Source organism: Scyliorhinus canicula, chromosome 18 (assembly GCF_902713615.1).
Source record: "Scyliorhinus canicula chromosome 18, sScyCan1.1, whole genome shotgun sequence".
NCBI classification, from domain to species: domain Eukaryota; kingdom Metazoa; phylum Chordata; class Chondrichthyes; order Carcharhiniformes; family Scyliorhinidae; genus Scyliorhinus; species Scyliorhinus canicula.
This window is the reverse complement of record NC_052163.1, coordinates 59,661,672-59,676,479: the sequence shown is the minus strand read 5'-3', so window position 1 is coordinate 59,676,479 and position 14,808 is coordinate 59,661,672. Positions and strand designations below refer to the sequence as shown.

The window sequence follows — 14,808 nt, the reverse complement described above, 5'->3', positions numbered from 1 at the left end:
CCTGAACATGTGGGCGTGGTTGGCATTCGCATCCGTCCTCCACCTCCAGGAAGAACCTACTCATTCGGGTTCTTGTGTGGGCTCTATGTATCACCTTAATTTGCATAAGGTAGAGTCTTCCGCACGTGAAGGTGGAAGGTTGACCTTATGTAGTGCTGCGCTCCAGAGTGCCCACCCTATCTCGAACTCCAAGTCTTCCTCCCATTTTCTCCTTGTCGCATCCAGTATTGGCCCTCTCTATCAATCGTTCGTACATGTCGTTACTATTTCCTCTACCTAGAATGTTTGCATCCAGTAATTCCTCTTGTAGCGTCTGTTGCGGTGGTGTCCTCGTCTCCTTCCTTCGAAAGTTTTTAAGCTGCAGGCATCAGAGTTCATTGCCCTCAGCTAGCTAGAATCTCTCCATCAGTTCGTCGATTGTTGTGATCCTACTGGTGTATAGGTCCCCGACTGTCAGTGTCCCCCAGTCCTGTCTCCACCTTTTAAAGGTGGCGTCAGCGAGTGCTGGTGTGAACCTATGGTTATTGCAGATGGGGGCTTTGTCGGACATTCCGGTCAGGCCAAATTGCTGCCGTAAGGGGCTGGTTTAGCACAGGGCTAAATAGCTGGCATTTAAAGCAGACCAACAGCACGGTTCAATTCCCGTACTAGCCTCCCCGAACAGGCACCGGAATATGGCGACTAGGGGCTTTTCACAGTAACTTCACTGAAGCCTACTCGTGACAATAAGCGATTTTCATTTTCATTTCACTGGTTCCAGGTCTGGAGGGTGGCTACTACCACTGGATTGCTGGAGTTGTTTTTTGGGTGGCGATGGGAGTGCCACCATGGCAAGGGCCGCAGCGCGGTCCCCCTGCAGGAGGCCTCCTATGCGCGCAGCCACTTGGCTTCCGGATCCTTAATCCATCCCATTACTCTTTCTAATGTCGCCGCCCAGTGGTAGTACTGGACTTTGTTTGCTGAAGGACCTTCTTTGTGATCCTAGCATTCTTCCCCCCACCATACAATTTGTCCAGCAAGTTGAAAAATCCCTTGGGGATATAGATCGGGTTGGATCCAAGTAGGAAGAGGTACCTGGCAGAATAATATAGAGGAGCAGGTCATCGGCATAGAGCGAGACTCTGAGCTCTCTGCCTCCCCCTCCAGTTTTTTTTGCTGTTCCGAGAACGATCGCTGGTGGTTCAATCGCTAGGGCAAACAGTAGTGGGGACAGCAGACATCCCCGCCTTGTGCCCCTGTGCAGCTGGAAGTACAAGGAGCTGGTGCTGTTTGTTCCGCCATGGAAGCGTTGTACAGGAGCTTCACCCAGGAGGTCAACCCTGTTCCAAGCCTGAACCACTTCAGTACATCTATGAGGTACTTCCACTCGATTATATTGAACGACTTTTCCAGTGTCCAGGGAGACGATCACCACTGGTGTTCTCTTCCCAGATGGGGTCATGAACATATTCAGCTGGCACCTGATGTTCAATGTTAGCCGTCTACCCTTGACAAAGCCAGTCTGATCCTCTGTGACCACCTCTAGAACGCAGTTCTCCAGCCTTTTAGCTAGAAACTTGGCATCTCTGTTTAATAGTGAGATGGGTCTGTATGACCCGCATTCCGTTGGGTCTTGAGTATTAGCAAGATAGAGGCCTGTGCTAGTATAGGTGGCAGCAGGCCCCTAGCCAGCAACTCTGAACATCTCCCGCAGGTGCGGGGCGAGTGCTGTCGCAAATTTTTTGTAGAAATCTGCCGGGAATCAATCTGGTCCCGGAGCCTTCCCCGCCTATATACCTAGCTATAATAGCCAAGCTAATACTCTCTCATAATCTCTTCCAGTTCTAGTGGTGCTTCCAAGCCTCATTTTCTGTCCTCCTCACAACTGGCATGACCAGTCTGTCGAGGAACCGTTTCATCCCAGAGTCCCCTGTTATAGAACATAGAACACAGAAGATGGCGCCGGAGCGAGGCGACTGTCTGCGAGCTCTCCGCAAGAGATCCACTTTTTACTTAACTTACACTCATTCTAATCTTTCATCCACTGCAATTCGCATACCATCGCAACCGGTCCACAGCAGACGCCATTCCCTGGCCCTACACTCATCCCTAGAGCATCTCGACAACGTGGACTCCTACATCAGACTCCTATTTATTGACTACAGCGACACCTTCAACACCATAATCCCAGCCAAAGCTCATATCAAAGCTCCAAAACCGAGGACTTGGCTCCCCACTCTGCAACTGAATCCTCGTTTTCTGACCAACAGATCACAATCAGCAAGAATGAACAACAACACCTCCTCCACAATAGTCCTCAATATTGGGGCCCCGCAAGGCTGCATACTTAGCCCCCTACTCTACTCCCTGTACACACACGACTGCGTGGCAAAATTTGGTTCCAACTCCATCTACAAGTTTGCTGCCGATACGACCAGTGGGCTGGATCTCGAATAACGACGAGTCAGAATACAGGAGGGAGATAGAGAACCTAGTGGAGTGGTGCAACGACAACAATCTCTCCCTCAAATGCCAGCAAAACTAAAGAGCTGGTCACTGACTTCAGTAAGCAAAGTACTATACACATCCCGGTCAGCATCAACGGGGCCAAGGTGGAGACAATTAGCAGTTTCAAATTCCTAGGGGTGCACATCTCCAAAAATCTGTCCTGGTCCACCCACGTCGACGCTACCACCAAGAAAGCACAAAAGCACCTATACTTCCTCGGGAAACTAAGGAAATTCGGCATGTCCACATTAACCCTTACCAACTTTAACAGATGCACTATAGAAAGAATCCTATCTGGCTGCATCATAGCCTGGTCTGGCAACTGCTCGGCCCAGGACCGCAAGAAACTTCAGAGAGTCGTGAACACAGCCTAGAACATCACATGAACCTGCCTCCCATCCATGGACTTCATTTACACCTCCCGCTGCCTGGGGAAAGCAGGCAGCATAATCAAAGACCCCTCCCACCCAGCTTACTCACTCTTCCAACTTCTTCCATCGGGCAGGAGACTCAGATGTCTGAGAAGACTCAAAAACAGCTTCTTCCCCGCTGTTACCAGACTCCTAAATGACCCTCTTATGGACTGACCTCATTAACACTACACCCTGTATGCTTCATCCGATGCCAGTGCTTATGTAGTTACATTGTATATGCTGTGTTGCCCTATTATGTATTTTCTTTTATTCCCTTTTCTTCCCAAGTACTTAATAATCGGTTGAGCTGCTCGCAGAAAAATACTTCTCACTGTACCTCGGTACATGTGACAATAAACAAATCCAATCCAAAATAGTTTCTTTGGTATACTGAAAGGCGAGCTGTGGTTGACATGGTAGATGTTTAAGGAATGGCCTAATGAAGGAAAGGGATGGCCGAATGGAGGAAAAGGAATGATACAGAGCAGTGTTTTTCCAAAAATGCGGCCACACTCTGCATGCGTTCCTGATCACCGGTGCGCATGCGCATAGTTCTGTGAATACACACTGATGACCGGGTACGCATGCGCAATGCGGCCAAATTTTTTTAGATGTTCATGGCCATTTTGAAGGCCGCTTGCAACCGGCATAGTTAAAAGCCAGCTGCCGCGACGGTTGCTCTGCGACCCTCCCGACACCTGCCTCTGACCCACCTGCGGGTCACACCCCCGAGTTTAACAATGCCTGATGTAGAGTTATGCAGAAGTTTTTGGATGGAAATCCAGAACTTGGGGCCTAATCATCAGTCCCTACAGAAAATGCCGTCTGCCGACATTCGTAGACATCTGCTCAACCATGCCATCTCATGTGGCCACTACTCCTATTGTCTTGATTCCCAACATGGCCACCCTTCCCTCCATCACGATCAAGAGCGAAACATTTCCTATACCCGAGGGGCCACCTCTCATCCACAGCTGACTTTGAGATCCAATGTTGTACCCAATCTGCAAGCACCTCCTTCGGACGCCCAAGAACGAGTCTTTGACAAACGCAACATTTGCTAACACCAACATCCTTGCGCACAAAGTGTCGTCTTCTCAACTCTTCTATATGGCTCAGTAACTTGGACTAAGTACTGATGCCACCTCAAGGCCCAGGAGAGGTGTCATCAATGCTGTCCGAGAATGATTCTCCACATCAGCTGGGACGACAGGCATACCAACATCAGCATCCTTGAAAGAGCCAAAAGCCGCAGCACGAGCCATTATCATCCAAAACCAACTTCGCTGGGCAAGCCATGTGTTTAGGATGTCAGAGTCCCTACTGCCAACGCAAATCTGCTTCGCCCAGCTCAAGGAAGGCTTCCAAACAGGAGGGCAAATGAAACGATTGAAAAACAACCTCAAATGAAACAGACGTCAACCCCTAAAAGACCCTTGCCCAGACGCAACATATTTGGAGGAACCACCTGGCTGAAGGGACACAATTCTTCGAGGACACCCAATGGCAAGAGATGGCCCGGAAAAGAAGCCTGTGAAATGAATACCAGCACTTTAGAGGGCAAGAACCAATCCTACCTCCCAGAAACACCTGCCAATGTGCGATCGAAGATGTGGCTCTAGGATTGGGCTCATCAACCACGCAAGGACCCACAGAACCCATGACCAAAAGCAAGGAATTGCCTAGGCGGACAATCATATTCGTTAGCAAGTGATCGCCGAAGATCATTCTAAAAGCTGCCAAAAAAGATGATAATATAGATTTGCGCTTCAAAATGAAAATCCACTAAAAAGCTAAATTATATTTGGCTTGGAAATAATAGTTTGAATTCCCTAACTAGTAAATATTAACTCAGTTGTAGGAATTGCGAGGAGCTAAAAGATACAGCAACTGTGTTTAGCTCAGCAATAAATTCTGCTTACTCAAAAAGATACAGAATACATCCATCCCTCGGGGAAAATTGGGAGTCCAGTTTAATTTCCCAAAAAGATATAACAAAAAAAAAAAGGACTGGCAAATGCATTAACATGGTACAAATTCTGAATGCCAGAAAGGATATTACAAATGACACAATGTGGGACAGGAAACAAAGCTGCACCTTTCATGTTCTCACACCTCTCAAAGTGCTTCACAGCAAACAATTATCCAACATTGGCAAACTCAACTTGCAACAAATGAACAGTAAGGTTCTATAAACAACCAGTTCACCTGCCTTTAGTGATGCTGATGAAACTAATCATTGGTGAGACAAAGAAAGAATTTCTTTGCTCTTGTTGAAAGGGGAGAATTTTGTGAACAAAGTTATGAAGGACAGATAGGGTAGATTGGAAGAAGCGATTCCCCTCAGTAGAGGGTCAACAACCCGGGGGCAAAGATTTATAATAACAATCTGTATTAGTGTCACTGGTAGGCTTACATTAACACTGCAATTAAGTTACTGTGAAAATCCTTCAGTCGCCACACTCCAGCACCTGTTCGGCTGCACTAGAGGGAGAATTCAGAATGTCCAATTCACCGAACAACCACGCCTTTCGGGACTTGAGAGGAAATAGGAGCATCCGAAGGAAACCCACGCAGTTACAGGGAGAACGTGCAGACTCCGCACAGACAGTGACCCAAGCGGGAATTGAACTCGGACCCTGGTGCTGTGAAGCAACAATGTTAACCACTATGCTGCAGGAGATTGAGGGGATTTAACATAGAATATTACAGCGCAGTACGGGCCCTTCGGCCCTCGATGTTGCGCCAACCTGTGAAACCATCTGAAGCCTATCTGACCTACACTATTCCATTTTCATCCATATGTCTATCCAGTGACCACTTAAATGCCCTTAAAGTTGGCGAGTCTACTACTGTTGCAGGCAGGGCGTTCCACACCCCTACTACTCTGAGAAAAGAAACTGCCTCTGATATCTGTCCTATATCTACCACCCCTCAATTTAAAGCTGTGTCCCCTCGTGTTGGTCATCCCCATCCGAGGAAAAAGACTCTCACTGTCCACCCTATCTAACCCTCTGACTATCTTATATGTCTCTATTAAGTCACCTCTCAGCCTTCTTCTCTCTAACAAAAACAACTTCAAGTCCCTGAGCCTTTCCTCGTAAGACCTACCCTCCATACCAGGCAAAATCCTAGTAAATCTCCTCTAAACCCTTTCCAAAGCTTCCACATCCTTCCTATAATGCGGTGACCAGAACTGCACGCAGTACTCCAGGAGCAGCCGCACCAGAGTTATGTACAGCTACAGCATGACCTCGCGGCTCCGAAACTCAATCCCCCTACTGATGAAGGCTAGCACACCATATGCCTTCTTAACAGCCCTATTAACCTGGGTGGCAACTTTCAGGGATTTGTGTACCTGGATGCCGAGATCCCTCTGTTCATCTACACTACCAAGATTCTTGCCATTAGCCCAGTACTCTGCATTCCTGTTACTTCTTCCAAAGTGAACCACCTCACACTTTTCCGCATTAAACTCCATCTGCCACCTCTCAGCCCAGCTCTGCAGCTTATCTATGTCCCTCTGTAACCTATAACATCCTTCAGCACTATCCACAACTCCACCGACCTTCGTGTCATCTGCAAATTTACTAACCCATCCTTCTACACCCTCTTCCAGGTCATTTATAAAAATGACAAACAGCAGCGGCCCCAAAACAGATCCTTGCGGTACACCACTAGTAACTGAACTCCAGGATGAACATTTGCCATCAACCACCACCCTCTGTCTTCTTTCAGCTAGCCAATTACTGATCCAAACCACTAAATCACCTTCAAACCCATACTTCCGTACTTTCTGCAATAGCCTGCCGTGGGAAACCTTATCCTTATACCTTATTAAGGAAAAGCTTTTTTCACCCTGGGGTGGTGGGTATCTGGAACTCACTACATGAAAGGGTGGTCGAGGCAGGAACCCTCAACATTTAAGCAGCATCAAGATGAGCACTTGAAACACCACAGCAGACAAGGCTACGGACCAAAGTGCTGGAAAATGGGATTGGAATAAATTGATGGCACAATGGGCCGAGGGGGATCTTTCGGTGCTCTAAAATTCTTTGATTCTAAAGTCAACGGTTCAACCTCATCTGAAAGAGGATACTGCATTAACTACCAGCCTGGATCGAGAAATGAAGCCTTAGAGCAAGGTTTGGTCCCGTGAACTTCTGATTCAGAGTAAAAGGGGTAGCAATGAACCAAGCTTCCAAAAAAGAAAACTGTCATTGCAAAGTTATCCAATGTAGTAATTCATCACTGTACGATTTAGTTGCATTTATTTAGCACTTCTCAAAACCTCAGGACATCCTCAAGCACTTTACAGGTAATAAACTAAGTGTGGCCACTGCTGTGATGCAAGTCACTCAGCAGTAATTTTATGCACAAGAACCCACAAAAGTGATAATGACCAAACAACCTGCTTCAGTTATGTTGGTGGTCAGATAATTATCAGCCAGAACATAGAAACATAGAAAATAGGAGCAGGAAGAGGCCAGCCAGTCCTTCGAGCCTGCTCCGCCATTCATTATGATCATGGCTGATCATCCAACTAAACAACCTAATCCCACTTTCCCACCATATCCTTTGATTCCCTTCACTCCAAGTGCTCTATCTAACCACTTCTTGAGTACATGCAACGTTTTGGCCTCAACTACTTCCTGTGGTAATGAATTCCACAGGCTAACCAGTCTCTCAGGGTGAAACAAATTCTCCTCTCTGTCTTAAATGGTCCACCCACATATCCTCAGACTGTGACCCCTGGTTCTGGACACGCCCACCATCAGGAACATCCTTCCTGCATTACTCTGTCTAGTCCTCTTAGAATTATCAGGACACCAAGGAGACTTCTTTGAAAAGCTACAACAGGCTCTTTAATGTCCCCTTGTAGCAGCAGTAAAGGCCTCAGTTTTATGCTGCATTTCATTTAAAAGACAACTGCTTCAAAAGTGTCATACTCCTGTACTGCACTGGAGTGTCAGCCTAGGTTGTGTTCAAGTCTCTGGAATGGCATTTGAACCAACAATGCTCTGACACAGAGGGGCGATACCAACTGAGCCACAGCTCTACAACAGCCGAGACATCACTATCTAGTAGCCTTTTTTCAACCACTATAATGTGACTAAATACAAAGAAATGGCAGAGTACACAACCAGCATAGCAATTTCATGGCTTAACCATGACCATAAATCAAAAAAAGTATGGCAACGCATTGATAACAGCAATGCTGTGCAATTTAATTCTGCCATTACTTTTCTGGTTTGTGTAAAATGGTTTTCTAATAAATAGTTCCCTTATCTGGATTTTCTATTTATGGGCAAAACAGATACATTTTATCAAGGAACAAGGGGAGCAGGAAGAGTAGAGAGCTGTAGTGGAATGCTGGCTGTTTTTCATCCTTCGCAAACATCAGTCAAAAGATTATCAACATAAAACATTGGGTGTATATACACAACTCGGACCAGGGATAGGGTGGAGGTGTGGGGATAGGGTAGAAGTTTGGGATTAGGTCGGGTCCAAGGGCCGGTGCGGATTCTTCTGCACTGTAAATTCTATGATTTTTCCATATATTGGAGAAGCTCAAATGCAAAGCTTTATGAATGCTCAAACTAAAAAAAAGTCTTGCACAACACAAACAATAAACTATAGTGCGATATTAAAGATGTTGCTTTTTTTCAAATACTTCTAAGATCCCCAGATTTCTTCCGTCAAAAACACAAACTGGTTTCAGTTAGATTTATAAATGGGCATCGGGAGCTCATCTGGACTCTGCAAAAGATGAAAGTGAGGGAAAAGTTTCTGACAATAAAATATCTTAACTTCCAAGGTAACACCTGGTAATGATTTGCAGGAAAGTCAACTTAAAATATTATATTGTAGGTGAACTAACATTGAGTGAACAGTATCTGGGAAAAGCCCAATGTTTGTTGCTGTAACAGTGCTGACAGTTCTCACATTTCCAGTTTTCCCATGATCTAAGAAATTGTGCTTGATCCTGGATGACATTAATGTTATTAGGATCACCTTAGACCCTACCCTATCCGACTATATTGTAGGATACAGTTGCTATTGTTGGCTTCCTCCTGTTTGACATTTTGTACTGTATTCTAGATTATAGTGCTAACTGACACCCATTTCTCTTGGTCTTCTCTAATATTCGTCCATAAACCTTAGTTAGATTTTTGGAGCATTTTTCACTGCTGTCCCTGTGGCTCTTGGGAGAATGTCAATTTGAGCATCTGCTCCCCTTTACTCATTCTTATAGTTCTCGAGACCTGCCATCTGTTGGGAGTTTAGGAGATTCCTGCTTTCCAATTCCTCACCATTTTATCATCTTAGTTTGATGTCTTCTTTAAGCAATCCCCAAGTTGAGGATGACTTGCTTCCACATCAAAAATTAGCTCTTGGGTGACTGAGGAATCCAATGCACAACCCACAGTCCCTGTCACAGGTGGGGCAGACGATGGGTGGAGGAGTGAGTGAATGGGGTGCCTAGGTTAACCTCTTGCTCTGCCTTGTACAAGGTGCAACTTTGATGGCCCATGTTATTGCACTGATACTGATTTATAAACAGTGAAAAATGCTGGAAACAATAAAGGAATGATTCACGGGCCACACAAAATGCTACAAGGAAAATAAATTGCACAGATTTACACACTTTTGCAGTTGGAGATTATTGGGCATTGGATATGGGTGAAAGGATGAATATTGATTCAACAGCAACTTTTCAAAGGGGAATTGGACACATATTTGGAGAAAGAGTTGCAGAAACCACAAGTCAAAAAAAGAAGCCAAGTGATAGCAAACAGTGTTCATTTGGTGACAACAAATAGTCATCACGCTCTCCCAGTGTCTGCATATGGGTTTCCTCCGGGTTCTCTGGTTCCCTTCCACAATTCCCAAAAGACGTGCTTGTCAGGTGAATTAGACATTCTGAATTCTCCCTCAGTGTACCCGAACAGGTGCCGGAGTATGGTGTATAGAAGCTTTTCACAGTAATTTGATTGCAGTGTCAATGCAAGTCTACTTGTTACACTAATAAAGATTATTATAATAATTATGGATTCCTACAGAAAGGCAGAAAGGGGGGTAAGGATTTAACCACAACTGTGGGTGGGTGGGGAGAGAGAGAGAGAGAGAGAGAGAGAGAGAGAGAGAGAGAGAGAGAGAGAGAGAGAGAGAGCGCGAGAGCGAGAGCGAGAGAGGGGGACTCAAGTACAAAGAAAAGTAGCCTACCAGACATTACAGCATTCCTACATTACTACACGGGCTTCACTTTGAAGTATTTAAATTGGCTGTAAAGTTCTTTGGGGCATCTAGCAGTCATGAAGAGCACTGTATATACGCGCAAGTCTTTCTTTTCAAATAGAAAAGATGTTGCACATATGCTACTGTCACATACATCAGAGCCATTAAATGTTAGCATTTTAGCCCAAATATAAAAATTTATTTCAAATAATTCAAACATACACTTCAACAACTTGCATTTCCACTCTCCCCACAGCCAAGTCCACAACAGCATTAAACTTTAAAACATCCATTTAACCAATTTTCAACTTCTAAAGAAAATCTCCACTATGCCACACCATTCCTAGTTTGGCACAACACAAATATAACATAATATCTCAGCATACATTACAATATCCTGTATCACAGTGTAAACACAATTTCCCGATGTTAAACATAATCAAGACCTACATATTAATGGTCATTGAATAGCAAATTTGGAAAATAGTTAAGCAGAGTAAATTTCAAAATTATGGCAAAACTAAAGTCAATAATCCAATTGGTCACCATGTCATACAATACACCCGTTCTCCTGCCAGTTACCCTCCATTTTAAAAATAATCACAAGTGCTAATCACTGAAAAATGCAAGTACAGACTGACAGCAATAAAGAATTCAAATTAAAATAAGGAAACAATGGAATTTAATAAACAATGATATTTAACAAAAACAACAATTTAGTTTTAGTGGCTATCAGAGGTGAAGAGGTTTTCATAACACTCGTCTCCAATTTATCACTAGCTTTTGATGAGGCCAAAACAATCACGTCTGTAGCAAAATATTGAATTGCATTAAATATTTCAACAAAAACGTTACTGGTTCTTCACTTTGGAAATGGAAGGTATCAAAGTTCAGTACACCACAATGTTCAATTTCAGTTAGTGCTTTGTCAAGTTCAAATTCATTCTGATTACTGCAAATTGGAATTATCAGTACAAGAATTCATCTCAAAATGAGAAAGAGATATATGCTTTGACAAAGAGGCATCTCATCCAAACTCAAAACGCTAGCTCTGTTCTCTCTCCACAGATGCTGTCAGACCAGAGATTGTCCAACATCTTCTGTTTTTGTTGTGATAGCAAGAACAATCACGGTTTTAATACTTACATTCTTGACAGTAACTCCATTGCATACTAAATGCATTGTCCTTTTTACATTTTTCAAGAAGAGATCAGTCTCAAATTCTGAAGATTAGTTCGATAAATATTTTCACTGTTGCATTAAAGCATTAAACAAGAATGTTGTCCTTTGTAAGGTCAGGAGGATTTACAGTCATTAAAAAATATTTCAACTGTTTGCTAGGTAACCATTATTTCAAATATTTATCAGGACTTTTTTTTTAAAAAGACAGCCCGTAACACATCACAACGCCATTAGCGTATTCTTGACTTTATAGTATAGAGGCTTCTGAAATAGGAGAAAATGCCCAATAACACACCAGCGCAGAAAGGACTGATACTTGTTTATCCCCAAGCAATTTTACACTATAAATTTCAGACATTTTCTCCACCTTTCAAGGTGAAAGTAACAATATGGCATAGCAAAGCAATACACGCCAGTTTGCTACAGCTACTCAAGGAAAGGTAATATACTTTGGAGAAAACATTTAGTTTCATATAAATATTGCAAATCTCATTTTAATGCTGACCCTAAATAAACTCATGAAATGTTCATTAAAAACTACTTATTTTTCTCCATGGGTGGAGGGACTGAGGGAAGGGACTCACATGGCAATTATTTGTGGTAATTTAGACTAGATATATCATCAACTTCATATTTTACTGTATGCTCTACAAATTTCAAGGATGGTCTATCAGTGGACTCTGATACCTTTGAACATTTGATTATGCAATCACCTAGCAACAATAACCATCATTTTCACAAACCTCCTTACAAATAAAGGCATTTTTCAATTGGATGGGGGGGGGGGGTGCAAAAGGAGTTTAAAAAGTTAAAATTCAAAACCAAACTAAAGTTTTATCAAACAAAACGCAGCTAAAATAAAAGTGTATAAATTTCAAATGTATACAGCAAAATAAATTAGATTGGGGAGAGGGGACAAACAAAACAAAGTTTGAAAGGAGTTTGAAACTGCCCTTCTTTCAGAATCGAAAAAACTACTGAAAAGCAGGAAACAGGCATAAATATCTGGGCAAGCTTGGGGAAGAGTGGAGCGGGGGAAGAGTGGAGCGGGGCAAGAGACGAGAACAGGAGTTGAGATCATTTTGTCATTAAACTCACAATCTTTCTTGGGACAATTTTTTCCCCCTTCAGGGCCCAGGTTAAGCCACGCGCAGAACGGGTGGCATGATCCGAGGCACTTGCGTTACTTAGAGGGAGAAGAGGTTTGGCGATTGGGGGGGGGGGGGGGGGGGATACAGGCGATGGTGACAGCAATAAGTAATACTGCAGACTGGAGCTTGCATCTTGCCTCGGTTCGTGACCCCGCTCCAAATAATCCTGACAATATGGGGGGGGGGGAAGAGGGATAGAGAGAGAGAGAGACTGTAGGTGAAAACTGGAAATGCCCATTGCTCCTTTGATGTACCAAAGGACCCCCCGCCCTCCCTTCTCACCTGGTTCAAGTCCTCGTCCGTCAGCAAATGCACCTCCCGGGGTTTGAAGCAATTCTGACATTTGCTCTTGTTGAAGATATTCGCCTGGAATTTGCGGCACGGATTATCCTTGGTCCCGGCCAACATCGCGTTGAAAGGGGTGGCGGGGGGGGAAAGAAAATAACAAACACTCCTCCCCCCCTCCTCTGCCGCGGAGTTAAAACGCCGATTAATTAATGTATATTTTAAATAAACCGCTCAGTAATAAATGGGGGGGGGGGGGGGGGGTCCGGACTCCGATGTCCGCAGCTCCGCCGAAAACAGACCGGATCTTCTTCACCCCGATTAAATCCGCCTCTTCATCGCCGGTTCCTCTCTCTCTCTCTCTCTCTCACACCCAGCCCCGGACCACCGACACCAGCCTGGCTTTGGGTTTCAAAGCGGCTCCCCCGAGGCCCCGTACTCGGGCTGACTGGCTGGCTGCTGCCGGCGGCTTCCCCACTTCGCCTTTTATCCCCGGACGGTTTTTTCACTCCATGACCGCGCTGGGCCCGGAGGCGCGGTGACGGTTGGTGCGGGGGGAGGGGGGCGGAGAAGATGGCGATGGAGGGGACCCGAGGCGGGAGGAGAGAAAGGGGAGGGGAGGGTGGGCCGGGAGGATTGGCTCCCCGGAGCTCGGTTCCCCCGGTAACGATGCCGAACGTTCCAGCGATCGCTTGCTCTGCCCGGGTCGCGCGCCGCTCGCCCGCTTTTATCAATGGCTGCAGACAGCGCCGCCAACAGGCGACGTGCGACAGTGCAGCGACAACCCATGGGCACGCAACAAGGACATCTGTGCAGTGCCAGCCCACAGGCACCGCGCTATATGGATATACAGTGCCAACTCTTGGGCACAGCGCTGGACAGATATATAGTGCCAGTCGAAAGGCACAGCACTGTACAGATATATTGTACAGTTGTATTGTACAAGCCTTTCCATTCACCTGAAGAAGGAGCCGTGCTCCGAAAGCTCGTGTTTGAAACAAACCTGTTGGACTTTAACCTGGTGTTGTAAGACTTCTTACTGTGCTCACCCCAGTCCAACGCCGGCATCTCCACATCACAGATATATTGTGACAAACAATAGGCACAGCATTGCGCAGATATACAGTGGCAACCCATAGGCACTGTATATATTCGGTGGCAATCCATAGACACAGCACAAGACATATTACAGTGATAGTCCATTCACACAGTGCTAGCCGTATATTCAATGTCAGCCCATAGACACAGCACTGTCCCTATACACCAGTGCTAGTTCATATAATAAAAATCTGGAATTCAAAGTCCAACGGTGACCATGAAACACTGTCGATTATCCCAAAAACCCGTCTGGTTCATTAATGTCCTTTAGGTAGGAAATCTACCGTCCTTACTTGATCTAGCCTACATGTGACTCCAGACCCACAGCACTACTCTCCCAAAGGCAACTAGGGATGGGCAATAAATGCTGGCCCAGCCAGCAACATCAACGCGCCATGAACGGAAAAAAAATTCCAGATCTTAACCACTGGCTTTTTCCTCATGAAAAAGCTCTTCCTCATTTTATCATTGTTTCTTTTGCCAATTACCTTAACTCTGTGGCCTCTGGTTCTCGACCTTTCTATCATAGGTTTCCATATTAATTATTGTATTATTTGTGACTCTTATTTCGCAAAGAACAAAGAACAGTACAGCACAGGAACAGGCCCTTCGGCCCTCCAAGCCTGCATCGGTCATGATGCCTATCTCAAACCTTTTTGCACTTCCGGGGTCCATATCCCTCTATTCTTATCCAATTCATCAAGATGCCTCTTAAACTCATATTGATCTTATTGCTCAACTTTTATTGTTGTCTCCATTATGTCAACTTTAATCAAAATATTGTAGAATATCAGTGCTAAAGGGTTTTTAGGAGATGTTCTTCCATTGGCAAGTGTTGTTTTTGAATAATGTAGTTTTTTTTTTCATTTCATAAATGTTACAAGTGAAAGGGTGAATTTTTTTAAAATAATAATCTTAATAATCTTTATTAGTGTCATAGGTAGGCTTACATT

General features: G+C 44.7%; 1 protein-coding gene across 2 annotated transcripts in view; it reads right to left on the bottom strand.

The window, feature by feature from the left end:
- Positions 1–13,463, bottom strand: part of LOC119952869 (myosin phosphatase Rho interacting protein) — a 626,433-nt gene extending 612,970 nt beyond the window's left edge. For both annotated transcript variants that reach the window (XM_038776448.1, XM_038776447.1), the window contains exon 1: positions 12,755–13,463. In XM_038776448.1, the coding sequence (XP_038632376.1) occupies positions 12,755–12,880 (126 nt within the window). In that variant the 5' untranslated portion in view covers positions 12,881–13,463. The remainder of the gene's footprint in view (positions 1–12,754) is intronic.
- Positions 13,464–14,808: the final 1,345 nt, after the last annotated feature.